The sequence below is a fragment of the Megalops cyprinoides genome, chromosome 4 (genome assembly GCF_013368585.1).
Source record: "Megalops cyprinoides isolate fMegCyp1 chromosome 4, fMegCyp1.pri, whole genome shotgun sequence".
In the NCBI taxonomy this organism is placed as follows: Eukaryota; Metazoa; Chordata; class Actinopteri; order Elopiformes; family Megalopidae; genus Megalops; species Megalops cyprinoides.
In genome coordinates this window covers 25,000,121-25,022,846 of record NC_050586.1, presented here as the reverse complement: position 1 = coordinate 25,022,846, position 22,726 = coordinate 25,000,121, and the positions used below count along the sequence as shown (strand labels likewise).

The window sequence follows — 22,726 nt, the reverse complement described above, 5'->3', positions numbered from 1 at the left end:
TCTTTTTATGCCCACTATGCAAGCACGTGGCTGGAGTGCTTTTAAACTAGGTAAACTCTTAAACACCATGAGTTTATTTTAAACAAACAATCTGTAAATTAACACCACTACCTATAAGATATCAACGGTGGGTATTATATTACACAATTATAGACTTCCCATAGGAAATGTAAAAAAGTTGTATAGGCTATTTAATGCAACTACAGCTAGAGCTTGTTCACGAACGGGGATGTGTCGCGTTATATTCTGCTTCACCGTAATAACTTAAATAAATTACTATTTTCCTTTAAATATAATTACTCTCAGAATCATGTGTTATAGCTTTGCTGAGCCCTCGCAAGACCGATAATTACGTGGGGTCTTTCTTCCTCACGAGCCCATTTCAGTTTACCACGTGGGCTTGGTCTCCATATTATTACATTTTTGGTGTGTCTAAAATGTTGCTACAGAAGAATGGTTCCATCCCTACGAGGCTGACGAATATGGTCCGTCTCCGGATTAAATGCACGCCCTGATGAAGTGACCACTAGGCATACACACGTACTTCCTTCTTCTTTTTTTTTCAAACTGTCATCCTGGTAAACGACGCGTTCCTGCCTTGTGATCCTCCTGTCGCCAGATTGAAACGGCATTAGGACAACACGGTTGTTTTATTAAAAGGAGCGTTTCGGAGCACGCACGAATCAGACATTTTGGGCGGTCTCACTCAGACACGCGAGGTGAGATCCACAGGAGAGGTTCTGTGAAAGGAAGAGGAATATCACGTCTTTCCGTGTCCCGTTTTTCGCATTGGTAAGTGGAGTAATGGCTTCTTTACAGTGCATCTCTCTGCTCAGTATCTCTGCGTATAATTTAAAGGCAGGAATAAATAGTTACAGGCGATGACGGGTACTATGGCTAGCGTCTACGTTTTTTAATAGGAAATGTGCGAACACCGTTTAAGGGATTATTGTCCTTTCAATGGGAAGCTCATTTCGATATGGTCCCAGATCGAATCTCAGCGCACAGTACATAGCAGGCTAGTAGAAAGAGCAACTTTGTTACCTTTTCGATTTATTGAATGCGCTTCACTCAAATCAAAATATCGACGTAGTTGGCTGCTCAGCTCTCAGATGAGTAATGATGTAGCTTTTTAATTCGCCACGCTGCCTTATTGGTTTACATTGATCCCACGACGGGTTGTATTTAAACGCATTCCTTGGCGTTGTTCATCATACAGTATTCGCTAGATAGCTAACTAGCTGGCTACCCACATGTTCATTTTAGACTAGTAGCGCATGAGCGACAGCGGCATGCGAGGTGTAGCTAGGCTAGTTGTTCTTCGTTGGTATGCCTTTATAGGTAGTCCGTGTGTAAAGACGTTTGGCCCGGCAGCTAGCCACGAATACTCATATGTTCTAAACAACAAAAACGAGGCAACGAGATCTACTAGATCGTTCACATTGACTCCTTTGCTATTTGGAGAAATTAGGCGTTGAAACGAGATGTCGATTTCTAAAATGAGCCATTTACGCGCTGTGGCCATTAGCTAAGCGACGTAACTATGTATGCTGTGAGCCACAGGCGAGCTTATGCACGCATGTCTTTTTAGAGCTCGCTGCGTCAGTTCTAAATGTCTGAGATGTATTCGCCAGCATGTTACAATGTATAAGCAAAACGACAAGACGACAGCGATGTCACTCGATTTAAGACCCTGAGCCAAGCGGAATCTCCGACAGTCTGTTATGTGTCCTAGGCTAAATAAATAGATTTTCAAGATTCGGTGAGGTACTCGAACTCGCTTTCTAGTTTATACCATTGGTGGTAGTAGCAGGTAAACTAGCCCACAGCTAATATTTTGTTGCCATAAAGAAATTATAAGCACAAATCCTAAATAACCTAAATTCGTCAAACCTTAAAATCTGTCTGTAATTGTTGATTGACTGATGTGTGTGTGCGTTTGATGTAGGCCTACGCGTGAGTGTGCCCTGATAGTAAAGGGGTTTCGGCGTATGAAGAGTAATTTAGAGGTTATTCAGGATTCTTGTGTTCATTCGTAAGTTGAATCTCCTAATTTAAGCGAGTCTCTTTGTCAGTAATTACAAAACATTTCAGTAAACTCACCCACTGCTGAACCCATCATGTTGCATAACTGGAAAGTAACACAGTGTTAAGGACAGACTGAGATTAGACTATGTCCATGCTTTTGTGATACAATGGAAGACTTGACCCACAGTCTGGTTTCTGAATGATGAAAAGTATCTACATTTAGGTTCCATGGCTGCATAGCTCCACAGAGACCTGCAGGTAGGTTAATGGTTAATCAGTCTTATGGGATCGGACCTTCCCAGGCAATTGACATTGCAAGTGTCACAATGTCATTCGACACATCTGGATTCACCTTGCTTAGAATCTCTTATTATCATCATAATTATAAGCTATCATGATGTCAAATGTCCAGAGATAAGTGATAACTAAGATAAAGAGATACATAGACAGTCTGTTGTCAAGTAATAATAATAATAAACTTTATAGCACCTTTCATACAAGAAATGCAGCTCAAAGTGCTTTACAACAAAGAAATTACATGCACCGAGTGCTTCACATGGAATGAACATAGAAACAGGGATAGAGTGCCATAATTAATGTAAAATAAGATGGAAAATAAAAATAACAAAATGATAAATAAAAGTGAAATTAGAATACCTAGTATGCATAATAAAATAAAGTAAAAAATAAAGGTAAAACATGGAATACATAGAATGCATAAAATCAAGTAAAATACAGCATTTTAAAAGTGTTCAAAAACCCCAGGGCCTTCTATGGTGGAATTACCTCACCCTGATTTTTTTGTATGTTTCTGGGAGATGTTAGGTAATATGCCCTCGTGAATGGGTTAATATTGGAAACAGGATTTACTCAGTGCAGGAAACAGGCTTCGCCACCAGGGGGCTCTTCCCGTCATTGACTGCTGCACTGTCCGGTGTTGAATGTTCCACTCTACAGTTTCTGCTGGGGCAGCAGTGCGGCGTGTCAGCTGGTGCAGATAACCCCTCTATCGGCACAATCTGTGCACACCAGCAGGGCAGTGCGGTGATTTGTGAAAGGCGTACCCACAGAAATGATCCGGTGTATGTACAACACAGAAGCCTGAGAGAACAGCTTGTTTCCTTCTGCTGCGGACAGCCTCACAGCCTTCCTCTCATCACTCTGATTTAATACGTGATGTAGCTTCTTATTTATGCCTCTTTGCTATTTAGCTGTAAGTTCAGCCCGGGTGCAGGGTTGAGGTTGAAGTTTAAGTTTCAATAGTTTTGTGTTTAGGACGTGCATAAATAGCTGTGCCAGCATTTGACTTAACTGGGTCATTATTTGTAAATGACAGTTTACCTGGCCTAATGAACTGCTGCATGAAATACCAGGTTTGAGGACTGCTCCACTCTTTTGAGTTAGTTGTGAAGGTGTAATTGGGGTCTCTGCTGTGGTCAGTAAGGGGATGCATGTGTTTGGAATGCAGCCCGTGGAGCGGTCAGCAGCACAAACCTCACCTGTCCCAAGACAGCGCAGTTATCTGCTCTTCAGAAAGCGTAAACAATAGTCTTTCAAATCCTACACATTTTATATAATGTGCTTTCTTAACTAATGCATGTGTGTGGAAATGACATCATATTGGCTCAACCTCTAGCTGGGTGGGTCTCAGATGGCATGGTTGGTGGCCTTTATGGGAGGGTGTTGACAAAATCACATGCTCATGAAGTCTTTTATTGACAGAATAAAGTGGACCAATGCACACACAAACCACAGCATCTTTGTCATAAGAGCTTTTTCTTTGGTCTGAGATAAAGCCTTGACTCTATAACTGTAATGATACAGTACTTTTCAGCAGCCCTACCTGCCCAATTTCCATTCTTAGCATAGAAGGATACTCTGGCCATGTAGAATGTGTGTTTGTTTCAGGCCCAGAATAGCATATGGAGTGACTGTCTTCATGTTCTTACAATCTCTGCTTACATGTTGTTCAACAAAGTGGTGTTTAGCGTGAACAAACTCCAGTGATCCGGACTACAGCAGGCAGTGTTGTCACTCAAACACAGGCCCCTCCCACAGCTGTGCTCTTGAGCTGGTTGGGTCAGTTAATCCCTGTAGGCCAGTGTGTCCCCTGCTTGCTGTAAGTGAATTAGGGCTAATTGGTCTTGAGGGGAATATATGGCTGTGAATGAGAGACAGGAGCACGGAGAAGGGGTGGTTCCCTGTCACGTTGTTGTGTGGCTGTTGGGGTAGTGGGTACTAGGACTGTTGCAGTTTTGATGTTGGTTTATAATGGAGCGGTGATCACATTAGAGCCCTAAACCAGCCATCTCTGTGCTGCATCTGGCATTTGTTCCTCTCTCTGGCCTGTGCTCCTCTCAGGCCTGAGCCCTTCTCTCTCTGCGTGTTCAGCTTGTGCTCCTCTCTCTCTCTCTCTCTCTCTTTCTCTAGCCTGTGCTTCTCTCTCCCTCCTCAGCCTGCGTTCCTCTCTCTTTCAACCCTGTGCCCCTCTGTCTCTCTGTGTTTCTCTGCTCCTCTCTCTGTCCAGTCTGCATTCCTCTATGCCTTTGTGTGACAGACTTGGGCACTAGTGATCACTCAATAGGTTTGAAATGGAAGCAATGAATTAGTGCTCCCATATTCCCAGAGGGTTGCTAGCCACGTGTGTCTTTCTAATTCCAGGAAACAGTGAAAATTTTGTACCGCCACAAAGCACACAGGTGTGAAGTTATTTCCCTGCGGAGCTGGGGGTGGGCGAGCGGGAGGACTACCATGTGAAGGGCTGTGAAATTGCGCAGGGAGCTGACGTGGGCCGAACACCGCAGGCTACATCTTTGAATCATTGGTGGGTGTGAAAGCGGGTGCTGCTGTTAGTGTGAGCTGCACGCCGGTCAGTGCCACTGAGAACACTGGAGCTCTGATGACCTCCTGTCAGTGCTGTGGACGGGCACCGCAAGACACAATCAGCCTGTTATCCCACACATTAAGCCCCTTTGTCTTCATCATGAAAACAGCACATGACTGGAAAAGTGATAGAAGCCAGAGAGAGCATTTTGGTGAAGAGCAGCTGAGGCCACAGCCCTGAGCGAGAGGGGGTGTAGATTTTGTTTGTTTAATGTTGCAGTGGCTGCTGGGAAGTGAGATGGGTGGGCAGCCCGACCTGCCATTGCCATAAATGGACAGTGTTATTGGGGAAAATCTGAACTCTGTTGGCTTGGAAGGTTGCAGCACGTGCATTGTGAGGAATGCTTATGTTATCAGAACATCTGAAAGCTTCACACAGCAGACTTTCTCAAGCTGGTGACAGAAATAGAGTGGAAAGGGACCTGGAGACGCTGCTCTTCAGATTATACAATGCTGTCACTTCTACACTGCCCTCCCATCAGATCCCGGCACATAAACACTCATATCCAATATTTATAGAACAAACACTTTTCAGGTAAACCCAGAACCCAGCGCCTTGCACCTCCCCTGAGGGTTGAGGAGTTTCTGTATTTCTGTTTCTCCAGAGAAGCTTAAAGGCACATTTAACTGAGAAAGAAAATGTATTAATTGTTATTTCCCCTTTTGCAATACTTGGATTTTAAGAAAAGATATTAAAATTGTTGAGTTGTAAGCCCTATTTGTAAGTGATTGGCGATTTGTGTGGATGGCGCTGACTCCTGAAAACAGGAATTGTCATCAGCGCAGTGGGGAGACTCATCCCAATGAGGAATCCCTCAGTGTTGACTGTACATGAATCTATTACCGTTCGTATAGTCTGTAGAGCAGTTTGGTCAGAGTGAATTAGTCTTGCTGGCCAAGTTATCGAAACCCATCTGTACATCCCCTACTGTAGCTAGTCACTGCAATAATGGTGGTGGCATTCACAGGGGAGAAACTCTCGGGCTGTCTGAGTGTCTGATATCCTTCCAGTGTTAACTGTTAGTGAGGAAATGGTGTTTGGGAATTGGTGCAGGAGATGCTGGATTTTTTGGTGGAATGTGGCTTTAAATCCTGGGGGCGCTGTTGGGCCCTGAGCCAGGTCGCCAGCAGATTTCTAGTTCTGGAGGCTGACGAGTCACCCCCCTCCCCACGTCTGTTTCTATGGCTTGCTGAGGCCACTGCCAAAGAATTCTTTCCACTGGAGCCCTGGAGAGCTGGCGGAGAACCAGAGGGCCTCTAGGAAAGGGAAAGATGTGCCCGCTAAGTGCCCACTGCTCCGGTGGCTGGGAAGACCATGTTCCAGCCGTCAAAGACCAGACTGTGGCTAGAGGCTCAGTCATAGCATGGATAACCATTGTGGAAGGTGTGACCCTAGCCACAAGACACAACCTGTGTGACTGGGACATGTATGACCACATGCTGAGTCATTTGTATAATTTGTTATGCTGTGAGGCTGACTGAAGAAATAGGAGTCGTTTGTGTCGTATGGTCATGAATTCTTTTTTTCAAAAATGAGGACTTTGTGAGGACTGGCCTTTTAAAGTGGTGCAGTGTGTTCAGGAGCATTGTTTCATTGTGTTGGCTATTTGTATAGCCACCTTCCCTCATCTGACAAGGCCCACAGAAAGGTGGAGCACTCTTCTTGCTGCTGGGGTGATTTTGGAGTGGCAGGGTCATTTGTTATTTGGAGTGGTGTGTCATTGGAAGGGTGGATACAGTGGGATCAGGGTATAGTGAGGTCAATTTGGGATTAGTCTGGAGTGTTGACTAATGTTGGAGAGGTACTATGGGGGTGTACAGTGAGGGGGAGTCTAATGTGGGTGCAGGTGTGATTGGGGTACAATGAGGGGGAGTAGCCTAATGTGGGGGTGGGTATTGTGGGGTTACAGTGAGGGGGAGTAGCCTAATGTGGGGGTGGGTATTGTGGGGGAACAGTGAAGGGGAGTAGCCTAATGTGGGGGCGGGTATTGTGGGGTGCAGTGAGGGGGAGTAGCCTAATGTGGGGGTGGGTATTGTGGGGGAACAGTGAAGGGGAGTAGCCTAACGTCGGGGCGGGTATTGTGGGGTGCAGTGAGGGGGAGTAGCCTAACGTGGGGGCGGGTATTGTGGGGGAACAGTGAAGGGGAGTAGCCTAATGTGGGGGCGGGTATTTTGGGGGAACAGTGAAGGGGAGTAGCCTAATGTGGGGGCGGGTATTGTGGGGTTACAGTGAGGGGGAGTAGCGTAATGTGGGGGCGGGTATTGTGGGGTGCAGTGAGGGGGAGTAGCCTAACGTGGGGGCGGGTATTGTGGGGTGCAGTGAGGGGGAGTAGCCTAACGTCGGGGCGGGTATTGTGGGGTGCAGTGAGGGGGAGTAGCCTAACGTGGGGGCGGGTATTGTGGGGTTACAGTGAGGGGGAGTAGCCTAACGTCGGGGCGGGTATTGTGGGGTGCAGTGAGGGGGAGTAGCCTAACGTCGGGGCGGGTATTGTGGGGGAACAGTGAGGGGGAGTCTAATGTTGGAACAGAGTGGGTTCCATGTAAGGACAGCTGGCTGATTCAGACACCTGGAGGCCTCATGTGACACAGCTATATCCAGACCCCCCCCTCCCCAACCCTGTTGACACCCCGTTTGGCTGCGGCCGCAGCTGTTGTCAGGGGCAGAAACATTCTGGGAGCAGCAGTGTCTGAAATACAATCCTGTAGCTGGGGGGGTGGGGGGGGTGGAGGGGGTGCATGTCGTCCTCTTCACACACGCTGGGCTCATGTTACCCTCCAGGGTTTGATTCATCTGTGAACAGAGTACCATCTCACCTTGTGTGAATTTAACACTTTCAAGTCTTGTAATAAATGAGTCAAATTTTGATTGTACAACATTCTTATTAATTTTTTAATAAACTATCTATAGCGCCAGTCTTACAACATAATTAAGGTTTTATCTTTTCGTCAATGAACCGAACCTTGGCAGAGTTTAGGAACGGAAGACTGACTGAACACACATTACACAACAGTCCCATCATTCATATTTGTGCCATATGAGGCTCCGCCCTACCTCCGCCCCTGAGCTGACGGCTGACGGCTGACGGGCGCAGGTCAGGCAGCGGAACGCTGGCTTCATTCCGCCTCCACACACTTCCCAGCACCTCAGACCTTCCTAACTCTCCTCCCACCAGTCTGCCTCTGTCTGCCTGTAGAAAAACAGGAAATGTGGAGATGACCACAATGCAGCTCTCTTCTGAAAGGTGAATACTTTTCTCCACTGCAGTTTGGAAAACATTTAAAAAAAAGATTTCACTTCGTTTCGCCCAGTTAGATAATCCAAAAATAATTGTTGCCCTGTGGCTTTTCAGAAAGTTACAAACATAAACTCCTTTTCATAACCTTCATTCTAAGTGTTTCACGTGGACCCATGTCTTCCTGCATGTCAGAACTGGAAGAGGGGCAGAATTACAGCTGGATATGCACCCCTTTCCCCCTTGTTTCTCTCATCATGAGGTTAACTGCAGCTCCACAGCATTGAAAACACTTTTCTACTGACTTTATTAGCTCCAAGGAATGATGGGAAATGAGTAACGTAGACAGGCAGCTGTCAGTGTTGACACAGATTGATGTCTGGGACAGATAGCTACAGCTGTAATTGTCTCAGGGTGAATTCTCCTCCTGGTCCAAAAATAGGGCAGGCCCCGTCCACAGAGTCTGGAGCCTGCACCTCTAATGTGCGTTTTATATTTATGGTAAGCTGCATGGTAACTGTTTTTGAGGGCAGTATTATGACTTGCACTTCAGCGGTTGTCAAATAACAAAAACAGTCGAAAAATATTTTACTCGACTGAATGTAAGACCCAGAACTGGAAAGGTGTTTTTGTATTTTATTACTGTTTTTATAATATAATATATTTTATTAGATTTTATTGTTTAATTCTTATAGGTTCTTTAAATTGTCTGTGTTCATACACTTGTCTTTTGTTAAAATTCTGTCTTCAGCTATAATAGGAATATTTTGAGTTCCGAGTAAGGATTTCAGCTGTTTGTTAATGGTTCAGGGAGAATTTTGTTTTTTTGGTGAAGTTAATTTTATAGGTGACAATATATCCCTTTTCTGTGAAAGGATTCAACACGTGACTGATGGTAAAGAGTACACCTTCAGAATGCCACTGACCCACAGCCACTACTGGCAATCTGAATACTATCAGACAGATTGTCATCATGACACTCATTTTAAAGTGTTGCATGCTTTTTCCATCGCTCTCTTGGGGAAAAAGCAGTTACATTTTATTTTGGTTTTAAAGTAGGGAGTGAAAGGAAGTGGTGTTGCAGTCCAGGAGGGGGAGCTATTCCCTCCAAACCAAAGAACGATTGTCCTGACACTGTCTTGTAGGAGGTTCCATACTTCGGATGAGATGTCAAAGGGGGGACCCTATTCATTGCCATGGTCCTTATCAGAAAGCAGCAAGGTGTTACCCTTTGAGCTTTGAGTGAGCATTCATGGCATGCAGTTGTTGACTTGGGGTTTAGTGTGTGGTATAAACCAATGAAAGTTATCTGCTGTTAAGGGGAAGTGTTTTGTGTGAGTCAGATGGATAGTAAAATGCAGCTCCACCTGTGTGCAAATTTGTGCTATCTGACACCCACTCTGTTGGAAAATTACCTGTACTCTATAACTTCCCTTCGGTTTCACCGTGTCTGTGTGTGTGTTTATATTGGACAGTATAGGTGTGTGTGCATGCGCGTGTGAGTGTGTGTTTGAATGTGTGTGTGTGTTTGAGTGTGTGTGTGTGTGGGCTGGCCTGAATGCCCTGGTCTTTGCTGTATATGGTGCAGTGAGTCAGGACCTTAATCTGCAGAGCCAGTGTCAGCGGCATGTGCAGGAGGCAGCGCACACGCACAGTGCTGCCTAATCAGAGGCATCCCATAATGCCGTTAGCTGGGTCATGTGCTGGCTGTGCTGAATAACTGAGACGGCGAGGGGCGGATTAGGCAGGGGCTGAATAAACACGCTGAGGCGATCACCGAGCACTCCCAAACGCAGGCCCACAACCGGCTGCAGACTGGCTGAAACCTGTACCCCAAACCAATAACAAAACCAAGCGGAACACACTGATGAGCCCGCAGGTGAGCCTGGCCTCTTTCAGTCTGGCATGTGCGCGCGAGCACGTGTGTGTGCACGTGTGCGCGTGTTTGTGCGTGTGTCGACATGAGGCAGTGATGTCAGTGTTCGACAGTGTCAGTGAAAGAGCGAGTGTGTGAATGTGTCTTTAATTTTTTTGTGTGTATGTGTAGACATAAAGCAGGAATGTGTGTGTTTAACTGTGTGTTTCAGGGAAGGAGTGAGTGAGTAGGGGTATGTGTGTGTGTGTGTGTGTGTGTGTGTGTGTGTGTGTGTGTGTGTGTGTGTTTGTGTGTGAAACCAAGAGCAGTAATTGGACTCTGTGAGTGAGAGTGGCAGGAGGAGCAGCCAAGGGAGAGAGGTCACTGAGTCCTGCTGGTGTGACATTTGGTGCTTCCATCTAGAATGTAGAGTTCTGTCACTTCCACTTGTCGGTGGCGTCTCAATGTGGAACGCAGCACTGGGCATGTTGAAGGCTGAGGGTTCGCCAGAGATGAACATTACTTGAGTCAAAGGCTGCCATTTCCTGGAAGTATTTTGTCTACGGTGCTGTCTGTGGAAATCTCCTGTATGTGTAGCTGGCTGTTTGGTCAGCATGCCTGTGTGTTTACGGGGAGAAGGAATGTGAGCTTTGTGTTGTGTGGGGAGCTTTGTAGGGAGAGCTGGGGTTAGTCTGAGCACAAATGAGGTTGTGGTTGACACATTCTGCTTGCTTTTTAAAGCTCTGTCCCGCAGAGGAGGTACGGGCGAGCTTCCCTTCAGCATTTTTGACCATTTTCCACTGCGGAGGCACTGGCCCTCATACCCCAGCTAAACCACTGTATCCGGAACTAACTGGCCGGTGCTGGCGAGGCCTGGGAGGAGGGCAGAGGGTTTGGAGCTCGGTTTCACTCGCAGGGGTAGAATGACTCTTCCATAGGGCAGGCCAAACTGGCAGAAATGCGGGGTCACATCTCTCTGGGAGTATTACCAGTGCAACAACAGGGGGCAGTATCACCCCACCTTCAGCGATCAGCCATTAAAAAGTGGGCGTGGTGAACCAATTGAAATCTGAATGGTTATGAAGCCAGGGCAAGGGTAAACGACCTTCATCACCACTGACAGCTGCAGTACCTTTGACCCCACCCTCGCCCCTGTCACGTATGACTTCCTTTGCCTTGCTCTGAGGGACCCCTGTGTAGGACAGACTCACTAGCTCTGCCTTGCGCTTCTGATTCACATGATTATTCATGCCCAGAGTAGCAGGTGTTGGGAAAAGGGTCAGGTGATGGTGCGTGTAGAGTGCTGGTAAACGGGGGCCTGGGCGGCGGCCTTCTCCCACTGCTGGGGGAGCGGCATTACATGTGCTGTTATCGCAGGACTGTCCCAGCCCAGGGTAATCACTGTTTATGTGCCAGACAGGATGGTCACATTCTGGCGTGGCCCACTGTTTACTCGCCCATCCTGATAACAGGGGAGGCAAAGCCCTAGGCGCCAGCATGTGACGGTGTCACCAGGGGAGGGGCTGTTTACACCATAGAACTTTGTCATTGTACCAGTGCACAATTACACACACCTACTGTGTTTTTTTTTTAATTTACACAATGCGACTGAGCATTGTAACTGTACATGGAAAATAGGTGTTTAGAACAGAGATGAATTTATTGTGAACTAATTTGCTACTAAAATTATATTTAGAATGATAATGAAATGAACTATAACAAACCTGTGTGCTATCTAGGAAAGATTTATAAATCACTTGAAACCAGTGAATGTTTTGAGGAAGCAAGGCCGTGTAATGCTGATGTATAGGAAAGGGGATTGCATTGATCCAGGGAACAACAGGACAGTTTGTGACACATTTATGTCCTGTAAGATTTTTGAGTCTATCACAACGAATAGGTTAGTTTTATTTCTGGAGAAATATGGTGTTATAACAGACATTCATGGTTTTTGCACAAGAACACCATGCTTAAAAGTCTTCCATCCTTCAAGGAAACTAGTTCAGTTTAATGTAACCCCATCAATTTCTACTGATTTCAGCTTGATAATAAGTCTAATAAGAACTCTTTTCAAAAGTCCAGATATACAAGAGCAAATGTCAGATCATCACGGAATCAGTAGGAATTGATGGGGTTGTGTTAAACTGAATTCAAAAGTCCTGCAAGTATCGGTGTTTGGCCCTCTGCTGTTCTCTCTTGATGTGAGTGACCTTGATAAGAACAATAGAATTAAAATAGTTAGATATGCGGATGTCACCTAAATTTGAAGCCGACAGTTTGGAAGCTACCATGGTGGTTCAGGAAGATTTTAGTGGTGGGAAATGGGCAGACACCTGGTAAATGTTATTTTCCCACATGTACAACTTCAGTGTAAGGCAGAATTATTATATGGCAGTAAAAACTAGAATGCAGTATGGAAAAGACTTAAGAGCAATGGCAGAGTTATAAAAAGGAATATATAGGAATTATGATGCTGAGATACACTGATTACTGTAAAAGTACTGATTACAAATCAGAGGACATTGTATGAATGTTATATAATGCTTTTGTTGACCACATTTTGGAGTAATGTGTCCTGGTCTGGGCATCACACTAAGATGGATATGGAAGCTCTTGGGGAAAAAGTATAGAGAAGGGCAGGAAGACTGGTTCTAGTCTGGAGATTCGATTGATGTATTTATACTTTTTTAAAAAGGATAAATCAGTTTACACAGAGTATTTTAATATTAGTTCTGTCTGCTGAACCAGAAAAGACAGGTGCAAGTTAGTTGAAGGGAAATTTCATACTGATATTAGGAAACATTTTTCTCTGAGATTTGTTGATGCATGGAATAGCTTGTCAGGATTTGTAGTGGAAGAAGAGACACTTAGTGTTGAAGACCAGGCCAAACACAGTCCTAGATACACAGTCCTAGATACACTCTAGATGATGGGTAAAATAACAAGCCTAGCTGGGCTGAATATCCTGTTCTCCTCATTAGGCATCTCTTATAAGAGTTCAATTATATGTCTGTTTTTACATATACAGTATACTTACATATATATAAATATTTTGCTATTTAGTGTACTAGTTTAGATAACATAAAGTAAATTTATTTTTAGCATAAAAGATTTGCAGTCCTAAGGAGCTTTGTATTGTTATGCGGGCACATACTTGCCTCCCTGTCATTTCAGTGTGTGTACGAAGGAGCCCTTTTCCATGTGATTTCACTGCTGTGTTTTCATTCTATGTGGCTCGACAAGTATCCTGTCGAGACCAGTCAACCGAGTCCCGGCTAAATTGACACAACAACAACGCTCCCTCCCCCTATTCATGGAAGCCATTTGTAAGCTGCCCTACCCTGCACTTAGATGACATAATTTTTTTTTCTAAGATTTCGTATGCTTTGTTGCAGGCAATGAAGTTAGATTTCAGAGCATTGTAATGTGGTGGTTACTGGTGGGTTAGCTTGTTTCCAGCTGCTGATGGCTATTTATTTCAAAGGATGCAGCTGCAGTACTGTAGACTGCACTGAAATACACTAGATATCCTTTAACAGTGTTGAGATTCACGACCCCCTGATCTGACCCATAGCGGATTCTGCAGTCTGTGGGTATGAGGTCATTTCCTGTCTGTGTCAGACCCACTGCTGGTGCACTTCCTCCGCAGTGTATGCTGGGGGTGGACGTGGGGAGCGCTCATGGAGTGAACACGCTGATTCCAGGCTTCACTTCCTTTTACCTTTCTCCTACTTCTTTTACTTTGACCAAGCTTGAGTCAACAATCAACTACCTAGATTTGGACTGAGAGGTGGTTGTATTCTTTACTGCCTTTACTATATTCTTGATGCATTGCATATTTTAATAGCTGGCTCTCCTATTAATTGAAAAAAATGTTGAGAAACTAAATTACACAGACTTAACAGATGGTAGTCAAATGAACACTGTGGTCTGAATGGTACATGTCACTGGAAAAAGGGAAGACCTTTTGAGCTTTTGCAAGTAAGTTTGATTCTTTAAGTACTTAGATGCTGACTGTCTAGCTAGCTAGCTAGTGGTAATCACAAACATTACAGTGGTTTAGCTGTCATCTTTAGCTATAACGTTATGTTGCTGGCTAGCAAGTTTTATTAATAATATGCAATGTTGCAACCATACAGACGAGTGCCACGCCGGATCCAGCTAAAATGTAGCTTGATTCATAGTAAATTATTTTGGCTTGTGAAAAATCAAAGTGGCTGATGATTTTTTTTTTTTTTCCCATCTACCGGCCACCCCTGGCTGGTTGCCCGAGCGGTTTGTTTTGAAGCCTGCAGTTAAAAGTGTGCAGCTGTGCACTTGTGGCAGTTTCTGAGGGCTGCTGTGAGAATGAAAGGAACCAAAATCCACAGTCCGTGAGAGTCACAAGGCCAGACCACTGCAGAGCCTGCGGGAAATCACATGCAGGGGATCTTCAGTCTAACAGCCACGAGCTGTTTGTGTAGGTGCATTTGTGTGTGTTTATACCCCCACATGCACTCGAAGAGCTCTCTAGTTCCCCATGGTGCCTCTCTTTATTATAGCAACATTTTGACTAAAGACCTTCACGACTACTGTGTGCTCAAGTTCAGCCACAGGTGTGTCAGTGAGAGAGATCAGCTGCAGGTGTATCAGTGAGTTAGTAAGAGAGAGATCAGCTGCAGGCGTGTCAGTGACAGTGAGAGAGAGAGAGAGAGCAACTGCAGGTGTATCAGTGAGTTAGAAAGAGAGAGATCAGCTGCAGGTGTATCAGTGAGTGAGTGAGAGAGAGATCAGCTGCAGGTGTATCAGTGAGTGAGTGAGAGAGAGATCAGCTGCAGGTGTATCAGTGAGTGAGTGAGAGAGATCAGCTATAGGTGTATCAGTGAGTGAGAGAGAGAGAGAGAGAGAGAGAGAGCAGCTGCAGGTGTATCAGTGAGAGAGAGAGATCAGCTGCAGATGTATCAGTGAGTGAGAGAGAGAGCAGCTGCAGGTGTATCAGTGAGTTAGAAAGAGAGAGATCAGCTGCAGGTGTATCAGTGAGTGAGTGAGAGAGAGATCAGCTGCAGGTGTATCAGTGAGTGAGTGAGAGAGAGATCAGCTGCAGGTGTATCAGTGAGTGAGTGAGAGAGATCAGCTATAGGTGTATCAGTGAGTGAGAGAGAGAGAGAGAGAGAGAGAGAGCAGCTGCAGGTGTATCAGTGAGAGAGAGAGATCAGCTGCAGATGTATCAGTGAGTGAGAGAGAGAGCAGCTGCAGGTGTATCAGTGAGTTAGAAAGAGAGAGAGATCAGCTGCAGGTGTATCAGTGAGTGAGAGAGAGAGATCAGCTGCAGGTGTATCAGTGAATGAGTGAGAGAGAGATCAGCTGCAGGTGTATCAGTGAGTGAGTGAGAGAGATCAGCTACAGGTGTATCAGAGAGAGAGAGAGAGAGAGAGCAGCTGCAGGTGTATCAGTGAGAGAGAGAGATCAGCTGCAGGTGTATCAGTGAGTGAGTGAGTGAGAGAGAGATCAGCTGCAGGTGTATCAGTGAGTGAGTGAGAGAGAGATCAGCTGCAGGTGTATCAGTGAGTGAGAGAGAGAGATCAGCTGCAGGTATATCAGTGAGAGAGAGTGAGAGAGAGATCAGCTGCAGGTGTATCAGTGAGAGAGATCAGAAATTTTCTGAACGTTGTTCTTTCAGTGTTTTTACTGGAAGATTGACAAATTCAAACTGGGGAGATTCCCACTGCTGGAGGAAGGCCATGCTATGACATAGAGTAGGGGGCAGCTGAAAGGAGTGATTGTATTACTTACCCCACACAGAGTGTCCTGGCATCATGGTGGACCGGTGTATGCAGGCATGAATGTGTGTTTGTGTGCGCGCATCTAAAAGAGCTGTTTGTCCCTATGAAAGCCTTGTTAGTGTGGTCACCTTTGCTGTGTTTCATTGGCATGAAAAGAGAGATCAAACAATGGGGTGACGGACGGGGGATAGTGTTTTGTTGGTTGTTTTCAGAAATGGATTCCATGAGTCATAATTAGGGGCGGCTTGGCGATGGTTTACTGTGTGCTGAGGGCTTTGGTGGAATAAATGCACTCCTGTGTCCTTGGTGTGACAGCAGACCTCTTCCTGACTGGAGACTCAGACAGATCTGCCCCTTCCATGGACTCTGCACATGTGATTTGCCAGTGTACATATCCCACCCGCCTCCCTCAGCTCTGATTGGCCAGTGGGCCAATGATGCAGATGCCTTGCTTTAAGAGGCAGGAGACGGTGTAGGCTGTGTGCCGCCGTGAGCAGGAGGAGGAGGCTGCTCTCATCCGCGTTGCTCTACCCAACTGCTGCATCCTGTCTGACTCTCTCTCTCTCCCTCTCTCTTTCCTTCTCCCTCATTCTTTCTCTTTCTCTGTGTGAGTCTTTTTCTCTCTCTGGTGCTTGCTGTCACTCTCTCTCTCCCTCTCTCTTTCTATGTGTCTTTCTCTCACTGTCTCCTGCTCTCATTCTGTCTCAGTCTTTCATTCTCTCTCTCTCCCTGTCTCTTTCTCTTATGCACACTCGCTCTCATTCTGTCGCTCTCTCTCTCTCTCACTCACTCACTCACTCACTCACTCATTCTCTGATCAGAGGATGTTCACAGCACTGCGTGGTCTGAAGGTGAGTGCACCTGATTTCAGCCTATTTGGCAAAGACATTCTCTCACTATCTCTCTTTCCCCCTCTCTCTCACTGTCTCTCTCTCCCCCTCACTCTCTCTGTCTCGTCTCTCTCTGTCTCTTGCTTTCTGTCTGTCTCCTTCACTCCTACTGTCTTTCTCTCTCCTCATTAAATCCAATATGTTGTATATAATGTTTAGCTCTCATTTTAAGTCATGTTTCTTGCATATGCTCTCTCTCTGCTCCAGCATTCAGTTGTTGGAAATTAAACGAGAGCTGTGTGTGTGTGTGTGTGTGTGTGTGTGTGTGTGTGTGAGAGAGAGAGAGAGGGGGAGAGAGTGTGTGTGCGTTTGAGCTGTTTAGATAGTATTGAGCATTAGTAATGAATGTGAGTCAGCAGCAGACACAGCTTGTGAGAAGAAGCCACTGCAGCCCCCTCACACTGCAGCTGGCAGCCCCCTCACACTGCAGCCTGTAGCCCCCTCACTTTACAGCCCCCAAACACTGCAGCCTGTAGCCCCCTCACTTTACAGCCCCCACACACTGCAGAACCCTCACACTGCAGCCTGTAGCACCCTCACTTTACAGCCCCCACACACTGCAGAACCCTCACACTGCAGCCTGTAGCCCCCTCACTTTACAGCCCCCACACACTGCAGAACCCTCACACTGCAGCCTGTAGCACCCTCACTTTACAGCCCCCACACACTGCAGAACCCTCACACTGCAGCCTGTAGCACCCTCACTTTACAGCCCCCACACACTGCAGAACCCTCACACTGCAGCCTGTAGCACCCTCACTTTACAGCCCCCACACACTGCAGCCTGTAGCCCCCTCACTTTACAGCCCCCACACACTGCAGAACCCTCACACTGCAGCCTGTAGCACCCTCACTTTACAGCCCCCACACACTGCAGAACCCTCACACTGCAGCCTGTAGCACCCTCACTTTACAGCCCCCACACACTGCAGCCTGTAGCCCCCTCACTTTACAGCCCCCACACACTGCAGAACCCTCACACTGCAGCCTGTAGCACCCTCACTTTACAGCCCCCACACACTGCAGAACCCTCACACTGCAGCCTGTAGCACCCTCACCCTACTGCCCCCACACACTGCAGACCCCTCATGCTGCAGCCTCCACACACCCCCACACTGCAGCCCATGGCCCCCTCACACTGCACCCTACAGGAGAGCTATAGAGAGGTCTGGGCAATTTTGTGATTTCTCCTTTGATTGCTCTGTGTTGTGTTTTGTGTGTGCAAGGATACTTTGCAGTAGAGGTGTCTGCAGGTACTTCAGGCAGTAGGTTTTCTGTATTCACCTGCACTCCCAGTCTGAGCAGAGTTTCTGCTGCAGTGCTTCACATGCAGGTTTCAGATGTGAATGTGAGTTGTATAACCTGTTGGGAAGTGACTGTTGTCATGGAAGCAGCATGACTGTTGTCATGGGTGCATTTATAGTGTCTTCCACCAAGTTGTGTTGGGAACCCTAAATATTAACTAGAAACAAAGAAACTTACATGTCAGAAATGTCACCTAACACTGAAAATGCATTGCAGTCTTGGTGCCACTGTGGACCGGTTTGCTGAACAGAAATTAATTTACCACCTGGATGTTTGAGTTGTCCTTGAAAAATACTCGGGCATGTTAAATCCTTTCACCTATCTGAAAACGCTAGTGAAAATGAGGATTTTTTTTTTCTACAGAGCCACGGAAGAAGAAAATGTGACGTGGTTGTAATTATTTTCTAAATTAAATTTGAACGCTGGTATTTATTTAAGCTGACTAAAGCTGAAATCCGTGTTTTAAAAAGTTAAGTCGGGCAACCGCCTGCGACAGCTCACATGACATCCACGCCATCACTCATAAATCCTGCGGGGACCGGCTCCTCATGCGGGGGCCAGAGCGGAGTGGCCAAGGTGGCGTTCTGTGTGTGCACGTGGGTGTGTGCTCGCGTGCTGTGGGAGCGTCCGCACACCTGTGAGCATGTTTCCTTCCATGTCCATTTTCCAGTCCAGTTGTGTCACGTTGGTGTCTTAGTCTGGTCCACTGGTGAAGAAGCGCTGGAGTCTTCCTCTGTTGCTGGGACTCATCCTCCTGTAGGCACAGCACTGCTGCAAAGACAGAAGCCTCTGATGTAGCTGTGTCACATGCAGACCTCCCACTCACCACCTTCATGCTTGTGTCCCATTTTCAGGGGTCATGGCCATTTCATCTGGAAGCATAGATCTGACTCTGTTCTGGGTAACCGAGTTCTGGTTCTGGGTAAATCCAAAGCTATTTAATTTCCTCGAAGAATTTTCAAGAGGGGCATTGAACTATTGTTGTACAGTAATACAAGGAAATGAATCTGGCTGGCAGTCTGCTTGCCTGACCAGTGTGCAGAACAGGTTAATATTCACAGAATGCGTTAGCTGGGATTTGTGCGTTTACATTCAGTGCCCCCCTAACCGTGCTTAGCAGCCTGTGGAATGCACAGAACTCCCACTGTAACTCAAATCAGTTTTACACAGGAAGAAATGGTTGCGTTTGACTCCAAGCTGAGGGAATAATTTAACGCAATCAAACAAGGATTAATACAGCACTGATGAATGCACGGTTACAAACCCAATCTCTCACGCGTTGTAGCTGTGGTCTGTGAAGGTGTGAGGTGTGGTCACAGCTGTGGGTTAATAGAGGTCATCGAGGCAAAACGCATTCGAAAAGCACAGTTCATTTTCCAATCTGAATTGACCTTGGAAAAAAAAATCAAATAGTTTTTAGGTTTATTTCACACATTGTAGCCCTGAGACTAGTGTGGCAGTGTGCTGTCCAATCCCAGAATGCACTGCTGCAGATTGGTCATCCCTGCGAAGGTTATTGTGTCCTGTCAGTTCCACTGCAGCCCTGCCATTTCTGTCACTCGGGAGGGCCAGCAAATAAGCACAGCCTGGAAACTTCTGAGAGAGAGAGCAGGGTGGCAGCGGTATTGTCTCTTTGTTTTTCATACCCACAATGCTTTGCCCCTCATTCCCAGGATAACATGTTGATCCCGTTTTATATTTATGTAAGGCACAGTTTTAATTATGTGGTCTGGGCCTGGGTTATGCGTCTGTCTGGTTCCACCTACAGATTTGGGTTTAGTTTATAAACATGTTTTTGTTTAAACAGAGTCCTTTTACTGGAGATATATACTCAGGGCATTTAAAGGCATTATGTGTTCCAGTGGCTCTCCCCCTGCTAAGACCTGATGACGCTGCAGTGTAGGAAGGGAAGCCGGGGGGCAGTTGGTGACAGTGCACATGTTGTTGTGAGGGGAAGGTGTTTGAGGGTCTGATGGCAGCATTGCTCACATCTTGTTCTTGGAACAGCAGTCTTTTTATAGACCTTAACTGACACTGGCCATCGCACATTGCTGGTGTGTGATATGATCCCTTTGATGTTTCCAGTGTAATTTCCTATTGTGGAGATGTGTGGCCCCTCAGCCCAGTAGTCCCCCCCCCGCCGCCCTTATGTCTCTCCCTTATTCCTGCCTTTCTTCCCTCCCCTCTGCTTCCCTGGTGGGAATAGTAAGGCTCTGAATGCTCCATCTGTCTCACTCCGAGTCCACTTCATTAGTCTTGTGGTCACTGTGGCTGTGTATAAGCCCAGGGTAAAACGGCTCTAGTCGCGCACATGCCTGCGGTGCTGCATTCCCCTGCTTGTTTACCTGTTGTGAGTGTTTCCATGGCTGTGTAATGATTGCTCTCCCATCTCTTTGACAGGTAAACATCAGCCGTGACCATTCTCACAGGTGAAATATGGAATGTGTTCTCCAGCAGGCTCTGAGACACTCTCCCCTGACTGAACTGAAAACACACAGTTAGCAGTTTGCTTCTCCCCTTGAACTTCACAGAGCTTTACTGCTCAGCTAGGGGGACGAAGTAGGTAAAATACGAAGTTTGTTTACAGAAGAACCTTCCCAAGCACACACTACCTTTATTAGCATTATTTTTGTCCATTTTGGATCCTGCGAAGAACAGCCATGATGGATATGGAGCAGTATCTGTGGATGGTGGTTGTGGGCTTCATAATAGCCTTCATCCTGGCTTTCTCTGTGGGCGCCAACGACGTGGCAAACTCTTTCGGCACGGCCGTGGGGTCTGGAGTCGTCACCCTCAGACAGGCATGCATCTTGGCCTCCATCTTTGAGACCCTGGGTTCGATGCTGCTAGGTGCCAAGGTGGGAGAGACCATTCGCAAGGGCATCATTGACGTCAATCTGTACAATGACACGGTGCCAGTGCTGATGGCTGGGGAGGTCAGCGCCATGGTCGGTAAGTTCACACACTTCATCCCTCTTCTGCTTCAGTGTGGTATTTGGACTTGTGAAATATCTTTTGATGTTTAATAAGCTGTAATGTTTACAGTTGTGTGGAATGTTGGAAATATGTGTGGAAGTTATTTATTTGTATTTTGAGCTAATAAAAAATCAGTAATAAATGTATCATTTCAATTTGAAATGATTCTTATGTTTTCCAGGGCCGCAGATCAGTCCAGTAGTATAGTATAGCTCCTTTAGTGTCATAAAGCAAGGTAGATTGTATGACATATGATGCTGGGATGGCAGGAGTGCCATCTGCTAATTTACAGGTTTGCGGGGTGTACCCTATATGTGTACATAAACTTTTGGTTATGCCATTTTGAGGCTCTCAGCAGAAATAACCGTAATGACCATGTGGTCTGAGTTCTCACAAACATTTATGTCTATGGCATAAAATCACATTGAAATAGACTGGATTAGGATGCAACAGAACATGACCAAATTTAGACCATTTTCCGCTTTCTTCCTTATTTGAATTTTCCTGCCTCATTACATCATCACAAATCCACTAGTGCCTCTAATTATCCCTCTCGCCACTGTGCCCTTTTATATTCCATTACAGCATTTGTTCATTGAAACTCAGAAGTGCAGCGTTGACACAGCATGTGCATGCTACCCTTAGTCACTGATCCTAGATAAAAGTAAAAAGCATTTGATCTAAATGGTTTGGATTAGGGCTGGACATAAGCAATCTGATTTTAGGACTGTCAAGGTCAGTAAGCACACAGAGCTTCTCTGCCACAAATTATTTTCATAGCCTTCCCAGCCAGTGGGATACATGAAAACATGGATTTTTGTGCATAAAAGCTAACTCAGCTGCCAAAGGCTGGTAAAAATGTTAGTTAACAGTGACACTGTGTACTTGTCATACTAATCATAATAATGGTTACTTTGCTGGAGTCCTAACTAAGTTTGAAAATGGATTAGTCTTGCTAGCTAGCTAGATTATTGTTTTCTTTATTTGATTTTACTGCTAGCTAGATAAGTTGAATCCCTGGTCATTGGCAGTGTCACGAATTATTGATACTGTGATGACTTCATGACTAAATACTTTAATCATTGTCCTCTGTTACACTCCGTCAGCTCATATGCACAGAATCTTTTTCCCTTAATATGTAGCTCAAAACAAAGTGTTACATCCACAAAAAGCCAAGTTACTCACATGTAGAATGCAGTTATTTTTAAGTCAATAAAAGCACTAGCAAAACTAGGTATGCCATTAAAGCGATCATAAGGGCAAGTTACACTGAACCACTTGCACTACAGTATCTCACATAGACTGAGGAGGTGCTACTCCAAAGCAATTCTACGCAATTTTTCCTGCGTTCTGTCATATTACTTTGCCCTATGTTATTTCATCTCATCTATATGGGATGTTCATTTTCAAACTTTAGGTTACATCCAAGTGATCTGCGAACAATATGATCCAATGTGACTGGTCATAATGTTGCAATGGGGGGTGGTTTTGTAGATGTTACAAGGGGCTGTGATTGAATTCCATTTTTGGGGCAGTTAACATTGTAAGAGGGTGGTATTGGTTATATAAATGTTTTTCAGAATTATCATTGGCTAAGGATAAAATGGAAGGGTGTGATCACTAATCCTAAGCAGTGGCTTGATTGGCTGGAGACTGTGCAGACTGTACAGTTGACCATAGACCAGGCAGAGGAACGTGATTGGCTACAGCCCATATAGAGAGATGTGTTTGGCTGCAAAGCACATTGCATTAGTATACAGGAGGCATGACACTAAATATTGTGATACTGAATTT

At 45.7% G+C, this 22,726-nt stretch overlaps 1 protein-coding gene across 3 annotated transcripts in view; it reads left to right on the top strand.

The window, feature by feature from the left end:
• Nucleotides 1-434: 434 nt before the first annotated feature.
• Nucleotides 435-22,726, top strand: part of slc20a2 (solute carrier family 20 member 2) — a 40,095-nt gene continuing 17,803 nt past the window's right edge. The window contains exons 1-2 of one of the 3 annotated variants that reach the window (XM_036527291.1): nucleotides 435-792; nucleotides 20,357-20,908. In XM_036527291.1, coding sequence (XP_036383184.1) covers nucleotides 20,617-20,908 — 292 coding nt within the window. In that variant the 5' untranslated portion in view covers nucleotides 435-792; nucleotides 20,357-20,616. Of the gene's footprint in view, nucleotides 793-9,700; nucleotides 10,024-16,539; nucleotides 16,613-20,356; nucleotides 20,909-22,726 lie in introns of those variants that run through there. The other 2 variants (XM_036527292.1, XM_036527293.1) reach the window with 2 other exon arrangements.